Raw genomic sequence first — 22,672 nt, forward strand, 5'->3', positions numbered from 1 at the left:
ACTAATAGTAAAACCTAGTATTTCTATTATGAAATAATTTATTTCTTTGAAATAATTTAAATAACAAAGGTTCTGTCAATTATCATGTCAATTTATCCGATGGTACTGCGTTTTTTAAATAAATCAAATATGACGTTTGCCAGTTCCACAATCAAGCCAATGATTTACAGAGGTTTCTGCACAGAAATCTGAAAGAGGTTTTCCATTTAGGTAGATGTTCATAAATGCGCTTAACGCTTCTTGTTTAAGACCAGTAAGTAATGTGTTTTTTTTTTGTAAGTTCATTGCTGAAAAGCCCCTTTTAACCGCTGCAGTACTCCCAGACAGAAAAAACATCAATTCCACCATGCGCAGTATATTGCTGTATTTCGAGATTAGAGGGTCATTTCAAAAGTGAGGGGCTAGACTCTTGTAAGATAACAAAAATTGAAAATGTATCACGAACATTAACGGGAAAATGGCCGTCCGCGCGGACGCTGGATTCGAGAAATATGTTGTCCGCGGGGAATTTTTGACAGCCGAGGACGGGCGGTTTTTCGTGCCCTGCCTTGAAGAAACGAAATAATTCATTTCGTTTAAATGTTCTTCGCAACTGTTTCAAATGTCACTTCGTTTATATAGCTGAACTCAAATTCAGCTTCAATCGCCAAAATAGAAATCATCGCAAGATGAAATATGGTAACATATAAATTATCTACGTTAGTGATTGATAAGTATTAAGACTACTAAAGCGAAACACTGTTTCAAACACGCACTAGATCTTAGTCGTACACATAAAAAAATTTTGAATCTTAGATAAAAATAATAAATAATAAGAAATGATAAATATATAAATGAGAACTTAAAATTTTAGCTCAGTTTGTTTATTGAGCATTAATATAATAGGTTCAAAAATTAATACACATAGTTTATATTTTCAATTTATTTATCGATATATGGTGTGAAAAGTGTTTATTAAATACCAACTATTAAATATCTGCCACGTTTTTTTTTAAATTATGTCTCTCGTTTAAAACGATTTCGTTTAATGTTAGCATCTTAAGAGTTAAGAAAGGCGAAATCCTCGCACTCAGCTAGCGTGCAAGTTCTAAAATAAATTTAATCTGTTTTGTTAGCGTAATTTAAATACAGTTAATCGAACATTAAATATTTAAATTTTTCAGTAAAATACTAGTATACGTTACAAGCTTGAAATGTCGCTAACGCCCAAAATGACGTTTTAACGATTTTCGCCAAGAATTAGCGTTGGTAAAAACCTAGAAAAACATAACCTGAAAATGGCGAATAAATACGCATACCATGGAAAAATAATATAAATAAAAAAAAAGCAATAACCCACCGAATCTCACGATATCTACAACTACGAATTGTTAGCTTGATCGCTTTTCCAAATATCGCCGAAGCTTCGGTCTTGAAGACTCTTCTTACTGTTACAATTTTCTTTTTATACTACTCATATTGATTTTTTATTGATTTTTTACTGAATTTAATACTGATCTTTGCTTCTAAATTTGATAAATTGATTAATTTGATTAAAAGTACTACTTTTATACACGTTTATCAAATTTCTTTGCGTATCTAACCTGAATTCAGTTTTATTGCCTAAGTTGATATTTGCTACAAACGAAATCTGGGCCCTCATAAATTGTTTCAAGTACCGTATTCGATTAAAAAATTGAGAATCGGGACTGTAAAAATTACTTTTACAAGTATTATATAAAAATTAATCTGTAAATTTAGCTTTTTTTCTAAATTCTGTTTGACATAATTGTTGCATTATATTGAAGTAAATGAAAACCAATTTTTCGTGAGAGCTTTAGTAACTACATAATCGATCAATTATTTATTTCTACACAACTATGCAATGATGGGCGAAACAGAAAGATACACACAGTTAAAATTTCAAATTTAATTTTTTTTTAATATATGTCGCTTTTTCAATTATTAGATTAAGAAAAACGTATTATTTTAGAACATCGACTTCTCCAAAAAATTAACTATGCACACCCGATAATAACTAAAAGAAACTAATAATTAAAGACCTAATAAATTCTCAGTGAATCTCAATTTTAGTTTGATAAATTAAGAAACGACAAACATCGTTGATATTATTATTCAAATAATTGAAAAGAAAAAAGCGTCTACATCTTAAATTTCAACAAAGCTTAAATGCTAATTCTACGAAAGAAATTCATTTTCCACGCTTTTCCCTCGAACGAACGAAATTTTAGAAACAATTCCAGTATAGGGGGCTAAAATTATCATTCACACAAGCTTTCAAAGTTTTAGAATCTTTACACAACGAAATTATGCAGATGGTCTCACTAATACTTCATTTTATAATTATAGGTCAAATAAAAAAGATTTTTTATCATCAATAAATCTGTATCAAATGAAATTATGTTATTTGTTTGTTATTGTTAACAAAAGTATTTTTTTTATGAAACTGCATAAAACACTTTTTAGTTGCTTTAAAATAAATAACCTGCGCTAAATTTTAATCTAAATATCTGTAAAAAAAAGCTACTTTTCTTTAAAGTGTTAAGAATCCGTTCGTATAATAACTTAATATTAAGCATCTATTAGTACAGTAACTTAATATTTATGAACTATCTACTAATAGTTTTAAATATGATATATTAATACAGTATACATTAATATAAGTTCTAAGTATATGTTTGCATGATCCAAAAAAATATATCCTTTAAACAAATCTTATTTGCAAAATATAAATTTCTAAAGATATTATCCCGTAACTTAAATTTGTGTCTATTCATTATCAAAATTTAAATGTTTAAGATTATTTGAAAATTTGTCTTCATTTTTTTCTACAATAGATTTTCGAAGGAGAAAGCCTGCAACTTAGAAGAACGGAACAACAAGTGGTTAGAAAAGACGTATGGTCGAAAAGATCATAAGACGAAGAAAAGACAGAAGAAGAGAGAAAACAACATGAATAAGATATACCTGTTGTTGAAAGGTCCAGAGATCTGGATACCAGGTAAAGATTCAGCAATTTGCACGTGGAAAGAAGCTGGACCCTACAACCATGAGGTCTATGTGAAAGTGATGGATTGGTTGACTACTCAAGATTTTGAATCATCTCCCATCGTTCAAGACGAAGAAACGGTAGAGCCAAGGAAGAAACAAAAGGCTTGGTCCACCCTACCTGTTTTCTGCATTGTAAGTATATCTTATTAGCCATAAGAATTTCAACACGGCTTGGGAACCTTAGCTGCCCACCACAATGTCTACACGGCTTGAGAACCTTAGCTGCCCACCACAATGTCAACGCAACACGGCTTGGGAACCTAAGCTTCTCACCACAATGTCAACTCAACCCGGCTTGGGAGTCTTAGCTGCCCACCACAATGTCAACAAACACGGCTTGGGAACCTTAGTTGCTCAACACAATGTCAACACTGCTTGGGAACCTTAGATGCCCTCCACAATGTCAACACGGCTTGGGAACCTTAGCTGCCCACCACAACGTCAACACGGCTTGGAAATCTTAGATACCCACCACAATGTCAACACGGCTTGGGAACCTTAGCTGCTCACACACTTTTAACACAACCCCCTCCGAAAGGTCCCACCTTAACGCGGTGGAGGGGTTTAAAGCTCTCTTTTTTTAAATGATGCAACAGATAATATATATATATATATATATATTTCTCTTACACGGCGACAAAAAAGCCTCATTACAACTCTCCAAATGGCAACGCTGGAAAATCGACCAATGGTTGCCGCTAAAAATGTCACATGCCAAATCTAGCTGAGGTGACTCAACATATAACACTTTTAAAAACAGAAACTGAAATAACCAGAGAGAGCATTCTCACCAAGTGTGATCTGCTGATGACAACCTAAACAAATTGGAAATAAATGGGGGAAAACTGGATCCTTCCCCGTGATTTTCCGGCCAATAAAAATGCGCCGACAACAATGGAAAGCGGTGTCAGACCATTATGATTTTATGATATATAGAGCAACATTTTCCTATAATACAAATTTTTTTTTTTACAAAAAAGTTGTTCTATGGATTTGAATGATTGTTTTGAATTCTTAGAATTTTGTGCATTAGCAATGTACCCAAATTAGTAGCGAGCGAAGCGAGCTTGGCTTGCGAAGCAAACCATATAAGATTTCGTAGCAATTTTCGGGGGTTGGTGAGCGTTAGAGAGCAGGGGGCGCAGCCCACTAGTATTTATGAAATTTCTGTCTGAAACGTTATTTAATAAATGAGAGCTAACTAAGTGGACCTACCAAATATCCTCTTTTTTTCACCACTAGACAACACAACAGAAAATTTGTTAAGAATTTTTAAGTACAGTATATCATTATTTTTATACAACTCATCACTGATAATGTTTTTCACTCGTAAAGAATATGCTTTACTGTTTCAGTGTGTCCACAAATATGAAAAATTTGCGTGATGGTAAATGATTTATGAGAGTGTTGAAATTTTGAAAACTTTAATTTCAAAAATTAAATAAGTTAATTTTTGCATTTAGAGGAAATTCTGAAAAATTTATTTTATGAAGTTTTAATGCAATTTAAAACTGATGTCAAAATTGTGTATTTGAAAGTAACAAATTTTTCAAAAGATAATTGCGTAGTTTAGTCTCCGCAATGTTAATCAGTCTGTATCAAGTTAATCAGTTAAATCAGTCTACCGCAATGATATTTCTTTGCTGCTGGAGTAGCAAAATAATTACTAACCAATCATATTACATAACGTTCCTTAACATTAACCATAACACTAATTCGCTGCTTCAGTAGTACAAAGTAAATTCCCTTTGTATAAGAGCAAAATTATAATTAGGATTGGGCTGAATAGAATCTGCGTTGAAAAATTTGTTACTTTTTCCGGAAATTTTGTTTTTTAACAAAAAGAAAATTTTTGAATTTTAGAAATTTACATTAAAATCCTCTTTTAAAAATAGAATAAAATGTCTGTAGAAAATTTATTGAATTGCAACTGATTTACAATCATGAATTCCTTCATAAGTTAATTAAAAGCGCTACATTAAAATTTCTAAATTTAAAAATCTGTTTCGAAGGTCGCATCGAGCTCCTCACAAAGTAGAAAAAAGATTTGAAGAACGTTTCAACGGAAATCATCATAAATTTACAATAACTTACGAATAGTGCTTATTTTATTTTTATTCCATAACAAACTTCATCCAAAACTTTTAGTCTCCGATTTTAGAGTAATTTCTAGTCGTACAAAATTACCTAATCATTATTTTCGGATAAAAAAAACTTTTTTATAAAATTTTGCGTGTAAAACTTTATATTTGAAAATATTACTTTAAATAGGAAGCAAATAAAGTTTTCAAAGGTAGCACGTATTTTCTAAAATTATATAAATTTTAAAACTAAAATATTGCAAAACTGGTTCGAAATTTAAGGCCTGGTTTCTTAGGACAGGACGCCGTCAGCTGGAAATCAGCGCTAACCTCTGATTGGTCCATTTGTGAGTTTGATAGTATACGTCATCGAACTCTCATCTTGAGCTACAATTGCCGTCCAACTCAACTGCAGTTGGATTACAACGTGACGTTAACCACAGAAGCAATGGCGGACAACATCCAACAGCACATTGAAATCCGCCAAGATTTTGATTTTGACATTAAAAATAGCTTCTTCATTAAACATAGCACTCTTCATTTAGCTCAGCTATAATGTTTTTTTCTTGGACAAAGTCATTATTTGTTCTCTAAAACACTGGTCGACAATAACAAAATCAATACAAATTCAAAATAAAAATTTGTTTACGTTATTAACGCATGCGCAATGAGAGATAATGTCTGCGTAGGATCGACTGCTCACGCTGAGCTAAACAAAAAAGTATTTTTTTGGTGTCCGCTCTCCGTCAACTTTCCTCTGACGCCCAGATAAGGCGCTAGTTCTAAGAAACCAGGCCTTGAGCTAACAAACCAGTATTTTGTTGGCGTCAGCGGGACGTTGACGTCCCGCTGACGCCCAGATAAGGCGCTTGTCCTAAGAAACCAGACCTTAACGTTTCGCGTAGCGTCTGTAGTCCCTCCCGTCACATTCGCGCTTTCACACAAAATTGTTTGAACAGAAAAGAAATAGAGTAAACATGCAGAAGATGTTTAGCAATCAAAGAATTAAATATATTGTGATTACTCTATACACTTTGATTTCCTGTTGAGATATTTTAACTCTACATATTTTTATAAAATTAAAAGGCTTAAAGTAAAAATTAAGAATACATAATATATTAACTTACAGAGGTTATTAGCTTTAAGAAACTAAATTCTTAAACTACAACCCTCCACGTGAGGAAATCGGTATGCCTGAAGTGTTAATAGTTTGTTAGTTATTGCTGATTTCTGTGGTAAAGTATTTGAAAAACTGATTTGGAAAATCAAGCTTTTAATTTATTACATTTTTAAATTACTGTGAAGAATATGGGTTTAGTCTCTTATATAACAATTACTTTTGAACATTAACTTTGGGAAAACATTAACTTTGACACAGACAGTTTAAAGGTACCTTATTTTTAAACTAGATAATCTTGCAGCTATTAAATCTTTTTTCTAAGGGGAGTGTTTAAAGGCGATGCCTATCTGATCAGCCAGATGTATTATAATTGATCATGGACTTTAGCCTAGTAAGTAATTATACTTGGCGGAGTAAATTCTAAGTGCAATTTAAGCTATAGTCCTGGTTTCTTAGGACAAGAGCCCTCTCTGGGAGTCAGCGTTAAGTTGACGTTACCCTAACGTCAACAAAATACTGTTTCGTTAGCTCAGCGTGAGCAGTCTGTCCAACGCAGACATTATTGCGCATGCGTTAATAACGTAAACAAATATTTATTTTGAATTTGTATTGATTTTGTTATTGTCGACCAGTGTTTTAGAGAACAAATAATGATTTTGTCCAAGAAAAAACACATAGCTGAGCTAAATGAAGAGGAAGAAGAAGCTATGTTTAATGATAAAATCAAAAACCTGGCCGATTTCAATGTCCGATGTTGTCCGCCATTCCTTCTGGCGTTAACGCCACGTTGTAATCCAACTGCAGTTGATTCGGACGTCAGTCGTCGTTCAACCTGAGCGTTCGATGACATATGCTGTCTAACTTACAAATTGATCTATCAGGGGTTAGCGGTAGTTTCAAGCTGACGTTTTGCAATGCCGACCTGTCCTAAGAAACCAGGCCTTAAGATCGATCGGATGCACGACATAGGGACATCGCTTTACAACACACGTAAACTTGTGCGAAACTCAATTCCTAAACCACTGCACATGTGTGGAGATAGAATAGGAAGCGGTAGATGGGTTCTGCTTTCGCTTCGAGCTTCACACTTGTTCAGCAGTTTCGGAATTTTTAGTTTCTCTCGTTTACTTTGATGCAGTAGTACAATGACCATGCAGTAAAGGCCGGGTGGCTTCTGGAGACCTGGTGGTTCTAAAGTGCGATACATGGTTGCACATGACCTGAAGTCTCCAAGGAATTCTAGCACTTACAGCGTAAAAGCTATTAAAAATAACTTGTGCATTAAATTTAACGGGTAGGGTGGTGTAAAATAAGGTCCTGTGCTGAAACTTACGATGGCAGGTTCGTACCCTGAAAATCCCCAAGCCCTTTAAAAGTGATTAACAGGATCAGACTTTTCTTAGAACTCTATCACTAGATTGTGGCAGTCAGCAATATCTTTTAACGATCTTAACAAAAGTGATATCTAGGCTAGATGAGGATGGGAGCTGCGTTTGATAGACTATTTTAAATTTAATATTAAAAAAACTTATTTTCTACATTTAAAACTTATAATTGCAAAAACTTTGATTTGAGATAAATTCACGGATAAAATTTTTATACCGAAATTTAAATAAATGAAGCTCGCACTTGTTAAATCTTATAATACATCAACCACTATTTCAAAATTTTAGTTGTCATTTTAAAAAAATTCAAAACATGACAATACAAGCAATCTTTAATTTATTCAGAATTTTATGAAAACGTTATGTGCTAAAAAAATTAGCAATAAAATACATTTCTTTTTATATTTCTTTGCTTTAGGGTGAACTCTTATACCTTTTGTAAATTAACAATATAATTTGCATTTAATAGATTTCAAAATTTTCAAAGAGGTTACGCTCAGCAAGTTTTCTTAATAATAAATTAATGTTTATAAACTATTCTTGTACGCGTGAATTTAATTCTAATGGAAATATATATTTAATGAGCGGAAAATGTACCTTGTAACGGACAACAAATATAGTATTAAAAAGTACAATTTAATAGTAATTTTAAAATTCACTTTCAAATGATATTGTATTAAAACTAAGAAAACTACATAAATCTGTAATTTAGTTATCCTAAAGCAATATATTTTCTTAAATATCTTGTATCAGCTAGATTAATATGAAATTCTGAAATTGTATTAGTCAGAGAATTATGAAAGTCTTTATGTATTTAATATCAAATGTAATGTATTACACTTCGATGTATTCGAATAGAGTAACTAATCAAATTTGCGTTGATGTCAATGTTATCAATGGATATTGATGTATTTGTATTGTAATGAGCCTTGAATATTAATTTCAGAACCCTCTTGTGTACAAACTTCGCCACTGAAAGTATATATGAAATTTAAAGAATTAATACTGGCTTGTCTTGTAATTGAGTACTAAACCAAAGATTGTCGAACAAATTTTAAATATTATTAAACTTCAGAGATACTAAATTTAAATTGGCTACCAAAATATGAGAATTTTAATTTTTTTAAATTTGATCTTTGTCTTTAGTGAAACACACAGGTTTTATCTCTGGCTTTCTTAACTTTCTGATATATTTGAATTAGGTTTAAATTGTGTATGACAATGCAATTTCATTTGACCTGCGATAAGCTTCGATATTTAAACTGAACCTTTTTTTTAATGGTAATATGAAAAACACGCACAATAAACTAAGAAGTGTACTTACCGCGTTAAATTAATATTTTTCATAAATAGCAAATATTTAAATATCTCTTTCACTTTAAAATTATTCATAATTTCTAATTTGTACAGTAGCTTAAATCTAAATTTGAATCAGACATTTTGAAAAAAAATCAACTTCAATTTTGATCCATTGAAGAAATCCCCTTTTTCTAAATGATTTTTTCAATTATGACTTCAATATAAATAAGGAGGTTATTTCGAACTGTGAAGTAAAATTTCCAACTTAAACTCAAAATTAATTTTAGCTGAACACACATTTAAATAGTAGACCAATAGTAACGTTCATCTAAAAAAATTAGTTGAACTACTCACTACAACATGTTGCAATTACATGTTACATGTTTCAAAACTTTTTAGACATCTTATTACAATAGTTTTAAATAAGTTAGTTAAATCAACACTAAGGTTTATTTAAACATATGAATACTCATCTATAAATCTCCAGCTGTGTAGAAACAAATCATTAAAGGCAACATTGGTTTAAATTTTTGATAAAAAAAATTTTTCATGAAAGAAGTATAGGTGGCGCATGTTTTTGGTAGTTTGTATTGTAGTAAACTATTGTTTGAAACTTTTAAATTAAGTTTTTGATAAGTAAAAGTTTATGTACTTAGACTTGAACAAAAATAAAACTAGTGTTTAGCACATTGTTTGGTCCTTTATTAGATTAGAACAAATTTTTGTTGGTTTAAATTATAGGTACCGTGATTACGGATCATCTTATTTATTGGCACGAACTCTTACTTTCGTGAGAAACCTAAGCTTTATCTAAAAAAAATTACAATTTTCCTTCCCAGAAAGCATGTAACCTTACGGCAACCTTGGGTTGAAACTTTATTTTTATTGCCACGAAAATGTTTGTACTAAAAACCTTTTTTCAATAAAGCAAAAATGTTGCAGCTTCAAACCTTTCATCCTAAAAGGATTAAAATTATTTTTTAAAGCTTTTTTTAAAAAGTATTGTCACATAGGTGCATCATGACGTTTTAGCTGACGTCACACTAGCGATAGGATCAAATTGCATACCTGCCAACTTTTACGCATTTGGCGTAAAATTTTATTTCTATATTTAAACTGGTAGTAAAATGTATGCTTTTCATATATTCTTTACATTTATAAACTTAATTATAATCTTTTTGACCACCACTATTTTTTAAAAAATTAAGCATATATGTAATACTTTAATTGATATTTCGCCTAAGTCTATTTTAAATGCATCGTAAGTTTCTGTTAAAATTTGTAACTTAATCATCTTCAAAAGGATCAAAAGCTGGCGGGTATGACATTGCATTGTCCATTAAAATTTCGTGATATGGCGGATTTTAGCTGATTATGCAAGACGTTGCGAATATAAACCTGATACCTAGATTTAAGATTAGCAAGATTATTTTCGCCTTAAGACAACATCTATTTAAGGTTTTTATATAGAAGGTTTTGGATTAGAGTATTGTGCTTAGAATAGAGTAGATGGTAACAGATCTCGTTTTAAGGTTAGAAGGCTTACACGAAAACCGCACAAAAAACGTTTTTAGGTTTACATTAAAATACTTTTGCTGAGTGAAAATAAACCTTATTTTGCTATTTGGGCTTAAATTCTACCCAAACGCGTTGACTACATGGTAATGGAAAAATTACTGATAAGGGAGTTATAATACTAGATTTTAACTTGCACATAAGAATACAAAATGTTCTTTAGACTAAAAAGCTGTTTGTCAGCACATGTGTTAAATCTGTTTCCGTCCATAATTTTGTAGAAAAACTGTCTAATCACTTTTTAGATATAACTTAAGCTTAGTTTTTTTTTACATTGTACATGCTCAATTATTAGTTGATTCAAATGAGAAGATTTAAAAAAAATTTCTAGATTTAGTAACTAATTTTTACTTTTGAGAATTTTTAAACATGTATGCAACAGTTATTTGAAATTTTCATTTTGTGAAAGATGTTATTGCATTTTGGATTTGAGATTTCAATTTTCTTCTTTCTAATGAAAATTTGACTCGTCAAAACTAAAGAAAATCATCTTTGGAATTTCGCTCAGTTTTTACTTCCAGCTCATAGTCCATTTAGTTAAAATATATACGTTTTTGGGAACTGAACTTTAAAATAGTTTTCGGCTTCAAAGAATTGTTAAATTATGCAAAAGTTACGCAAAATTAAATAGAGCAGCTTGGGCCTTTCCTCTTAAATCTTGCACAATGATTCTCGAAATAATCACCAATTGTTACATCTTTTCATTTCCTTTTACTTTCTCCACATTAAGTCTTACACTTTTCGCGCAGCGAAACATAATGTACCGTTTAATTGAGCACTCAAAACAACAGTGGTGACGCTTACGATTTTTTAAATTATAGAGGAAAGTTAATAATCTACAATAAATTGATGCAGCGTTTTTAAAGTTAATAATATAAAGAAAGGAAAGACTCTCTCCTTTAGTTTCAGTTCAATAATCCATTGAGATAGAGGAGGAAATAAAAAATAACTTTTTAGTTTCATCTTCATCCTAAGAGATTGATAGCAACGAAACGATTGAACGGTAACGGATAAAGGATATCCGCTTTTTTGGACTAAAAGCGAAACGAAAAAGATCATTTAAAAAAAATCAAAATATCCCGATGATTTATTCACAGATACATAAATTTCTTCTAACGATGCAAGTTTCTTCGAACCTGCTATAATTTCACTAAAATGAGGTAAGTGACATAAAAAGTACTTCTAAACAATACAATTTTATTCTCTAAAATTTCTAAACTATTTATTTATTTGAATTTTAAGGCATTTTTTTTTAAATAAAAATGAATTTATTAAAAAATGTTTTGTATATTGGCTACTTTGTTACGTATGCTTGGTTAACTGCATGAATACCCAAAAGGCTTGAATACTTTAGGCCAAAAACATAATAATTTTTAAGGTAATCATGAAATGTTTTTGGAATAATTTATATTAATTTCTATCATTTGTAAGAAAAATAAATTTATTTTAAAAGTATTTATTGTGCATTAAATTAAATCTTAATTGTTGATATAATTTAAAGTTAAGATTCGTGTTATATAACATACGTTTCGATAGTGAAACCATCTTCTGTAATGACGCATGAGTGGGTATGTAAGTGAATGTATATAAAGCAGTAAGTAAGTTACTTTTATAAATTAAGATTGTAACACTAATTTATTAATTTCTTATAATAGTATTAGTAATTATTTTAAGGTAGAAACTAATTATGATAAGCTGATTCTATAGCCACTGGACGGAATAGTATGGATGTGTGACCTTTTATCCTCGATCAATTAATTTATTAAGAGAACTTCTCATTTGTTTCTTAAAAAAATAAAATTTGGTACAAAAAAGTATGGAATGCTATGTAACTGTAAATTATGTGCATTTATTACAGATACTACCTTCTCCTATTTTCGTAATTGTAAGCTTTGGCAGCTGCTGGGAGATTAGTGTTGCTCGAACTGTATCTTTTCTAGTTTAATTTATGAATTTAACATAATGTTCTTTTGAGACCTTTTAGGCACATTTGCTTTTTACGAATCTTTATCTCTCCGCATTGTTACATAAACAATCTCAGGCAGCTCAAAGCTTAATATAAAATATTTACTGCTGTTCTTGAAACTTTACACAAGAAAATTATTCTATTTATATTTCTTATGATAAAATTTGTACAAAATGCATACAATATTGTAAGTATCAATATATTATGAGTATTATTATCAGCATATTATAAGTATCAATCTTAGAGACAACCTTGATCAATTATTTTTCGATTTTTTTTTCTTTGTTTTTAATGTTTTTAGACGGACTTCATTAATAGTTCTCTTTCAATTTCAGATTTCTGAATGCACCTTCTCAGTTATGGTATTTTATCATTTAATTGTGCTTGGAATTGCGCTATCTGAAGCCAAATCCGAATGTAAATTCAAAGGATTAGGAGTGGACTGCAATTTGCCTTTCTCGCCTACAACATCTGTTCTCAGATGTCAGAGCAAATGCTGGATGAGACCGTATTCAATCAGAAGAAGCATGGTTGATACAAATGTATCTAAAATATCATCTGCTAATCCCTTTGGCTGGGAAATCTTCAAAGAAGTCATATCTTACGAGTGCGAAGACGAAATCATGTTTGTAGACAGAGAGTATAACAACAGTGAAGAGCAGTGCGAGAAAAGCAGTTACGCCAAATATAAATTAATGAACTTACTAGATGTTTTCGAAATTGATAATATAAAGGAGTTAGAATTATCACATTTCATAAACGTTAGCATATTTACGAATATTTATCCACAACTCTTTACTCTAAATATTCATCATTCAATATTCATTAACGTACTTCCTGGAAATATTTCAAGTAGCACTATTCATTTCACAAACCCTTTGCGCAAGTTATATCTAACACATAATCAACTTCAATTTTTACCGGATCATATTTTTTCCTTGTCTAATTCTTTGAGAAAGTTAGATTTATCATCAAATAATCTGACTGAGATAAATAGAAGGCATTTTCAAAAACTTGAAAACTTGACGACTCTCAATATATCACGTAATAAGCTCGTTTGCATATCACCTAACACGTTTTCTGACCTGAATAATCTTAAATCATTAAATCTTTCGCATAACGACTTGTTGACACTAACGAATTCGAAAAACAAAACGGACGGAGATGACAGTAACGAAGAGGTGAATTCGACAATTGAGCTGCAGATCCACGATAGTAATTTTTTACAGCACCTTCAGTCTCTTCGTAACTTAGATCTCAGTAATAATATCATAACCGTACTTCCTAATAACATGTTCAGAAATCATAGTTCGCTGTATTACATCGATTTTAGCCACAATTGTTTACGAAAATGCTATCGTTTTTCTGCTAAAAACGATTTGCAAATTTTAAATCTTTCGCACAACCAAATTCAGATATTTGGAAGATTGTGCTTTAAAAACTTGAACCATTTAAAAATTCTAAATATCAGTTCAAATCTAATTAAAGAATTAAAATTAAATTTTGGAAAAAATTTGGAAGTCCTCGATGCATCTCATAACAAGATCGCGACTGTATTAATTAGGGGTGAAATAAACATTCGCGTATTGGACTTGTCTGATAATGAAATCACTTCGTTTTTTTCGCTTTCACATCTATCGCCCCAACTCGAATTGTTATTATTAGACTACAATTATATTTACGATACAAATTTTTTGAAAGAATATCCGTATTTTCAAGAAGTGAACCACACTGTCACGATTTCTGTAACATTTAATAACATTTCTAATTTTGATACATCATTTATGAAAGATAAAAACATTAAAGATCACGATGAACATTCTGCACACGGAATTTCGCTGGACATTTCTTTCAATCCAATAAACTGCGATTGTGAAATGTATCCCATGAAACGATATATAAATGAAGTAAGCCGACCCAGATTGTTGTCTTTAATTAATTCCGAAAATATAAAATGCGCGATTCCTGAACCATTGAAACATTATTCGGTTCAATTTTTGCCCGACGATAACTTTACTTGTACTTTTAAAAACTATTGTCCACGATTCTGCACATGTGGCTCTCGTGGAAAAGACAGAAAGGTTTTCGTCAACTGTTCTGGCCTTGAGCTTCATCAAGCTGGAAAAAAACCTCAGTTTGAAGTTAGCTTTCTCTACTTTAATAAAAATAACTTAATAAACCTCTTGTCTCTGAATGAATGGACGAAATTAACTGATCTGTGGGTGAACAACAACCGTTTGGGGACATTAGAAGGATGGGTCATCCCTCGTAATCTGTTATTCCTTTCTGTAAGAGGAAACAGACTGAAATCTTTATCGAATAATATGATCCAGTTCATCCCAACTCAAAAAGATTTTCAATTATTTTTTGGACTGAATTCTATTAACTGTGATTGTGAAAGTGAAACTTTCAAACAATTTTTACTAAGACACGGAGAAATTGTGAAAGACGTAAGGGAAATAACTTGTCATCAAAAGGTTTCGGAGAAAGTAGTAGAAACTCCTCTGATAGAAATGTCAGAACCAGAACTTTGTGCACAGCAGATCACTGCCAAATATAAACAAGAAGTTTTAACCATTTTCTTTTGTATTTTACTGTTAATTTTTCTTTATCTTCTTTCAAATCCCCATTTCTAGCCTAGCTAGATAAGGTCCATGAGTTTGTTCAAATTCAAAAAGTCTAAAACAAGTAAGGGTCTTTCTATAAGGTCGTTTTTTAAAATGACCGAGGCAGTCCAGTAGATATTCAGAGGATGCCTGGGCCGAAGTGTACTTGGTACAGAGGGCAAAACACTTTTCTCCTCCAGAGTACCTCAGTGATTTCAGGTGTCCACAGCGGAGACGTGTGATGGCGGTTTGAGACTGGGGGTCTTTGTCAGCTGTCAAACAGCTACCTGGTCTGGTACCCTGTGGGTGGAGTGAGCCATGCTGATTTAATTTTGGCTTTAGCAATGGAGAAGAGCTCTGAGGAGGTAAGAGACACTGGAGGCGCGGTGGCCTCAGATGCACCTGCCTTGGCAAGACTATCTCTCATTTCATTGCCTGATATATCTACGTGGGAAGGTATCCATTGTACGTGAATTCGACAATATTTGGAGAGGTGTAGAAGTTTATAAAGGATGTTTGTGCTAGTATTGTCCCTCACTCTGTGCCAGCTAGCCAAGTGCTGAACAGCACTTCTACTGTCGGTAAGGATCCAAATCTCTTTCGGAATTGAAAGAGAAAGTATTGCGCAAGTCCATCATCAATGGCGATAAGCTCGCTCCTAAAACAGGAATAGTGGTAGGTATTCCTTTTTTGGATCTTAATTTCGCTCATCTGAGTTTTGATGAAGATCCCACTCCCGGTGTGATTGTCTTCGTCCTTGCTTCCATCCTTATATAATTGAACAGCCTCCGTTGGGATAGTGTAGATTCTCTCAAGTGCTGCTAGTTTGAGAACAGCAGGGTGATCATTTTGCTTGTTGACAGCAACAGTGAGGTCGGTGTGGAAAGACACGTCGGAAAAACCTTCGGCAGGATCAATGCTCTGTTTGAGGAAGTGCTGTTCCATGTTTCCAAAAGTGATGTTGGACGAAAATACTTGGCTGAAAGGGCTGTTTCGCTTGAGTCTTTGACTATGTTGCCACTTCGCTAGTAAATCCGAAGTCCTGTTTTGTGATCCAAAACTATAGAGTTTGCTGTAATATTTTACCATGCATGCCCATCTTCGGAGGCTCAAAAGTTGCAGATCAGCCTCAAATAGCACAATAGCTCCAGGACAGGAATTTCGGAGGACGGTGATGATCCGCGCAGCGCTGAGTTGGATTCTCTGTAGTTTTTGCAAATTTGTATGGGAAGCACAACTGTAGATAAGGAATCCATATTCTAGAATAGGCCGTAAATGAGTGATGTAGGGGCTAAGGGTCGAGGCGTCAGCACCCCAGTATCTCCCTGATATATACTTAAGTATTTTAAGACGTTTCCTTGCCTTTAGTACAAGATGGTCGATGTGTTTATTACTTAAGATCTCTGGATCTAAGACAAATCCTAGATATTTCGGGTGTTTTTCAACTGCAAGTGGTTGATGGTCCAACATGATATGAGGTTGATAATTATAGAGATTCCTGTTGGTAAAGAAAAACCCCACTGTGAACTTTGAAGGATCAAAGCACATTTTGTGATTGGTGGCAAAAGCACTGACGTTAATGAGTACTCTGTTAATTATAATTGTCACTGTAGGACTATACATCTGGCAGAGAGAGTTAATTCACTCATTTATGTATGTTCATTGCAATAAACTATTTTGTTTCCATCCTGAAGTCGCCGATTTAGAGGAGAAATTATACGACGCCTTTGTTGTTTACAGTAGTTCTGATAAATTTCTAGTTATGAATCTTCTGCACGAATTGGAACAGAACTCGCCATTTTTTAAATTTTGCATTCACGAGAGAGATTGGATTCCTGGTGAAATTATAACTGAAACCATTGTGAAATCTGTACGAAGCAGTAGAAGAACCATTATAGTATTATCCGAATCGTTTATTTCCAGTCCATGGTTTAAAGTAGAACTGAAAGTGGCAATTTCGCAAGAACAAATGAATTCAATCATCGTCATCATGGTTGATAAATCAATTTCTTTGAAGGAATTAAACAGAGAATTACGAGATACTTTCTAAGTTACTTGAGGGGAGTTATTATGCTTGTCAAATTACGTTATTTTTAATGCATTTGTGTCTTGTTTTTCGATTACCTTTATACTATCCTCGTTAATTAATTAACGTTTGTGAAGAAACATATTTATTCTGTTAATAAAATGTCGGGTTTGTTTTTATCAAAAAATGTGAAAGGTTTTTATTCTTAAAAATGGTTTTCAAGTTGAAGCTATAATTCCTGTAGATTTTAAATAATTGCACTGAGTCATTAAATTTAAGAACTTAAGCTATTAATTTGAAGAATTGTAGTTATTATACTAAAAAGTATGGCTTTTAATTTAAAGATTTGCCGTTTTTAAAATGCAGAACTGTAACCATTTGTTAGACAGTAATGGAAAACTAATCAGATTTTCATTTTGTGACGTAACGAAGTTAACTGTTAACTGATCATTAGGCCAAAGCGTCCTCATAAAGTTTTTATTTTTGCTCTGGATATAAACAAGAACCGGGTTTTTTATTCCAATGCCCATCTGGAGAATGACCTTTCGTCATACAGGCATCTGCATCAGAAGGGCAGATTTGTTGACCACTCTTTCAGGGACACCATATTATTTAGGCCAATGTTGCTCCCACAGTAAGGACAGATCTTACAGAGATGGAAAGAACATCCATGCCTTGCCCGGGATTTGAACCCAGAACCTTTCTGATTCAAGGCCAGTTCCCTGATCCCTACACAGGCGGATCGGTACAAAAACTGGTTATAAAGCGGGCGGAAATGTATTTATTCCCTTTCTCAAACATACACAAAGCAGAGTTTGTTACGTATTAGAACCGGTTCAACCTCTTTCATTGCTTCGGTGATCACTTTACTTACGATAAAACGCAAACATTCAAAATACATTAACATAAACATTCAAAACAGTTTAAAAGTTCCGAGCCGTTCGCGTTGTGTATCCATAGCAAATGCAATAATTCTCGCAGTCTTTAAATTGCCGTCTCGTAGTCAATTAATTTAAGAATTGCAGAATTTTTAAAGAAGTGTATCCTATAAATTAAGAAATCTCAACCATTTATATTAAAGAAATGTAGCAATTAAGTTAAAGAAATTAAATTAAATAATTGTTCCGTTTAAGTTAAAGAACTGTAATGATTGAAGAATTGTAGTCTTTAAATTAAAACTTGTCAGGAAATGGCCCAAAGTGTGACGAAAAATTTTGATATCAAACGAAACTTTTTTTTTAAATACAAGTTTCGAAGCGTTGAATTTCAATATGTCTACTTATTTTTAGGCCACTTGAATGACTCTTCAGTTATTACTTCCTTTTTCTCTTTATAAAAAACGTCATTCCATAAAACCGGAAGGAAAAGATTGTAAGTATTATGCAGCCCTAGTTGCACAATGGGAAAGAACTGCATCTTACGAAGCACATCAATTCCATAATCAGTGGCTTGACCAATCAACTGGGATCTTTTTTGCAAGACTTTTCGTACGATTCGATTTAACTATATTAGTTCGTTAGCATTTCTTAAAATTATTATATTATACTTTTAGGCTTTTTTTTAAAAGATTAAAATTTTTATTAACGATAATGATATTGATACCTCCCTTCAGTGACTCGATGAAACCTTCAGTGGTACCAAGCAAGCTTGGGAACTAAACACTGGGGGTTCCACGTACCTAGCTGGAACTCTCTTACAGCTCAGAGCCAGAGGTCAAGAAAACTGGGAAGGGCACTATAGGCTTTGACCCTTCATTGGCTGTCGGCCCATTCTCCATTGAGTTTAGTTCAAACAGATATATCTGATGTTCTGATAGATTACAGAGGAGGCAACAATCTCATTTAAGATCTTTTACCAGAACAATTATGTTAACGAAATTATCTGGATGACTTACAAATTTACTAGGATAAATGGACGCGTAAGCACCCAGTATACTAAGTAGGGCAGTTTTTTTTCTCTTATTATTATTTTTTTTCTTCAAATAAATGGTAAAAACGGGTAGTACAACTATCTCATTATCGATTTTGAAAACCAAACTGCATGTTTACTCTTACCGTGCTAATAGGGAATTATAAAGCTCCTAATTTATATCTGTAAATCAGGAACTAGACTGAGCTGAACTCCCGGTGGCTGAGTGGTAGCACTTCGGGCTCCCTTGCCACAGGTCCTGGGTTCGATCCTCGGGCCGGGCAAGGTTGACTCAGCCTTTCATCCCTTCAGTGGGTCGATAAATGAGTACCAAGCATGCTTAGGAACTAAACACTGGGGGTTTCGCGTTCGGCTGATCACCTAACCGAAACATCTGCTCTTGTACCCTAGAGCCTAAGGTCAAGAAAACTGAGATGGTCACAGTAGGCCTTGGCCCTCTATGGGCTGTTGCGCCACTGAGTTTAGTTTAAATCTGGAACTAAACTGAGAGAGGAGTTTTGCTCTGATGTTTGGAGGTAACGAGTCTGAATTTTATTGTAACCCTGAATGTTTTTTAGTGGTGTAATTCTCTTGCTTGTACTATCTGTTTACTTTGACATGGGCTTGCATAACATACTTTGTAAAAAGCACACTCTTGCATGCGCTTGTGTAAGAATAAATGTGTTTCTGGAGCTGGAATTGTATTTATTTTATTTTTATTTTTTTTATTTATTAATTTATTTTCTTTGTTTATTTAACTTATTTATTCATTTATTTGTTTTATTTCTTTTTGTGAAACTTGAGTAGTATTAACACAAGAAAGTGTAACATAAGTGTTGAGCATAACATCAGAAAATATTCTAATAGTTTAAGCATTATTTTGCACCATCCACACTGTCTTCATCGCATTATAATAAGTCAAGCGTTAATAGGTTACTCCACTTTCCTTTAGGGGAAATTTCTTCAATTGGTAGCAAGATTAACGTTTAAAGAAATAATATCTAGTTAATTTAGGTTAATGCAGGAATATATTTCTAATTTTAGTGTACCACTTTATCGTTAAGTGATTTAGCAAGCTGGTATTTTCATGCAAATATACTTTCTTTGGAAAACAATTTTTAGTGGTGGTTACGCAGAAATTAAAATATCGACATCTGTTTTATTTTCCTTACCACTTTTTAAAATTTTCAAAGCCCGTTGGAGCCCTACAAATGTTATCAATTTTGTCATAAAGAAATTAAAAATTTCATCTATTATCGAATTTTTTAAAATTTCATATCCGCCACTTTCGGATCTATATATAATTACTTTGAGAAAATAAAATATCCTTGCTGTTACAGACATATTAGTGTAAAAGAAATTTATTTATATTACTACCACTTTTAAATTTTTTTCAGGTGCGTATGAACCCTGTGGTGGTAGTTACGATTGTATAATTAAATAAGTAGAAATTGAGTCTCACATTTTTAGTCGTCTGTGGCCTCCCTGCTTCATCGATCTTTTTCTACCAGTTTTTTAAATTTTTTTTGAAATGTTGCTGCCATGTTTTTTTTCGATGTAGACCACTTTTTGTGGTCAAATAGTGGGGGAATGATCAAGGGTGATATAAAGTATTGAAAGTATCAAAGTATTGAATAGTTTGATTCCTAACATAGCTAGAAGTAGAACAACAGTGTAAACTCAAGTCTGTACTTCCCTCAAGCTTATACTGCCATTATCTTAGCTGCCCACGGGCTCTACTTCAGATGAAAGAGCGAGGTCATCACCTCCTACATCAAAAAGCCTCCACACGGTCTTTTATAAGTAGTCCGCGCAGACTGTTTTAAAAGCGAACCAGTTGTGCGCATGAACCCAAAACCTTTTATAAAAGTAATTGAGAGAAATTCATCATACATATTTGAGAATTGAATCTGTAGTGGTTGACAAGTGAATAAGGCAAACCAATAATATTCATAAATGAAAAAAAATTTTAGTCATATATTTACTACCACTTTCTTATTTTAACTAGATTTTCTATTAAGTGACTTGTTAAAAAGTTGATATTCTTCACAGTGATCGGACTACCTATAAAAAAAACGTGTGGAGGCTTTCAGCTGTAGGAGGCGTTGGTGAGGTGCCCACGATTTGTACTCTACTTTAGCGGAAGTTTTAACCAGGTATTAATTGGTATAACACGTTCACGCCGGGTGTTGCGCCGGAAAGCGGGACAGAAAAGAGAAAATACTGGTAGGAGAACTATTTCAATATTAGATAATATTCGGGAGGAGTTAATCTATTCCTAACAATAACAATTCACCGTAAGGAAATTTATCACGGCGAAGAAGCAATTCAATATAAACAATTGGTAGTTATGGATTTTTATTATTCCCGGAAAAAAACTAAAAAATGAAACTTATTTGTTACCAGTTTTTACTCCGGTGCTCCGTCCGATGAGACAATCTAGCGTGACCCACCACCCCGGCGTGAACGTGTTAAAGATAGAACAGCAGAAAAGTCTCATTCAAACATATTTGTTTAGAAAAACATTTTGATGTGGTATTATTGTTGTAATACCAATACATCAGTTGTAACTGACGCATTAATGCAATTGATGCATTCATGCGTCAATTGCAATAACTAGTGCACCAGTTGTAATACCAATGCATCAATGTGCCAATCGTAATACCAATTAAATTCCTTTCATTCTCGTCACAAATTTTAAATATTTTAAACGACTGTTGGAAATTGAAGTATTTCCAGTTCTTTCTACTTTTCGAACGTAAATGTTATGCTATGGACATTAACTAGTTTTTTGTCAAATGAGTGAGACAGAGAAAGAAAATATTGAAACATCTCTAGATTAGCTTCATAAATCGAAATTTTTTTTATTAAGTTAATATTTAATAACTCCCTTTAAAATATAACCTCAAAGATATAGTATGCAGTGCTTTTAACACTAGGTTTACGGACGTTTCCTATATACCTATCTCTACGGACACACGTCAATTTGACGTATGAAAAAATTGTGGTTCTTAATTTAATAAATTCAATTTAGTAGATTTTTATCCACCACTATTTCTAAATAATTCGTAGGCTTATATAATTCACCACTTCATATTTACAAAATTTACTTCGTTATTTACCATCTTTTTAATTATTTTCGTGTGTCCGGAGCAGTTGGCATATCTGCACTTAGAAACCAATGTATATGCATACTATAAGAAAAAAAATGAAGATATGAGATATATAAACTGCTGTTTGTAGAAAATGCAACACCATGAAAGAATCATCAGAATCAAATGAAATTTAATGCAGAAACGACTTGTACTGATACAAATAAATGATGAAATTTTCAAAACAAAAGAAACAAATTAAGCGTCCGAAATCAGTATTTGGTGCAGCCACCACGCGCTGCAATAAGTGCTGCTATACGACGTGGCATGGAGTCAAACAGATGTTGAATATCTGCTTGAGGAAGAGAATTCCATATCGCTTGTATGCGCAACCAAAGTTCGTCTTTGGAAACTGCAGGACGCGGATCACGAGTGAGACGCCGACCAACCATATCCCACACGTGCTCAATAGGCGACATATCCGGCGAATAAGCAGGCCAAGGAAGAAGTTGCATGCGTTGTGCTGAACAGAAGTCTCTAACAGTCCGCGCAACATGTGGGCG

At 32.9% G+C, this 22,672-nt stretch overlaps 1 protein-coding gene across 1 annotated transcript; it reads left to right on the forward strand.

Annotated features, from left to right (window-relative positions):
- The first annotated feature begins 11,594 nt into the window (after positions 1 to 11,594).
- On the forward strand, positions 11,595 to 17,199 carry LOC122271227 (protein toll-like). Its single transcript, XM_071187015.1, has 4 exons — positions 11,595 to 11,671; positions 12,813 to 15,112; positions 15,367 to 15,539; positions 16,652 to 17,199. Exons 2-4 carry the CDS (start codon positions 12,837 to 12,839, stop codon positions 17,131 to 17,133), a joined length of 2,931 nt encoding a protein of 976 aa, XP_071043116.1. The 5' UTR covers positions 11,595 to 11,671; positions 12,813 to 12,836; the 3' UTR covers positions 17,134 to 17,199.
- Positions 17,200 to 22,672: the final 5,473 nt, after the last annotated feature.

The sequence above is a fragment of the Parasteatoda tepidariorum genome, chromosome 10 (genome assembly GCF_043381705.1).
Source record: "Parasteatoda tepidariorum isolate YZ-2023 chromosome 10, CAS_Ptep_4.0, whole genome shotgun sequence".
NCBI lineage: Eukaryota > Metazoa > Arthropoda > Arachnida > Araneae > Theridiidae > Parasteatoda > Parasteatoda tepidariorum.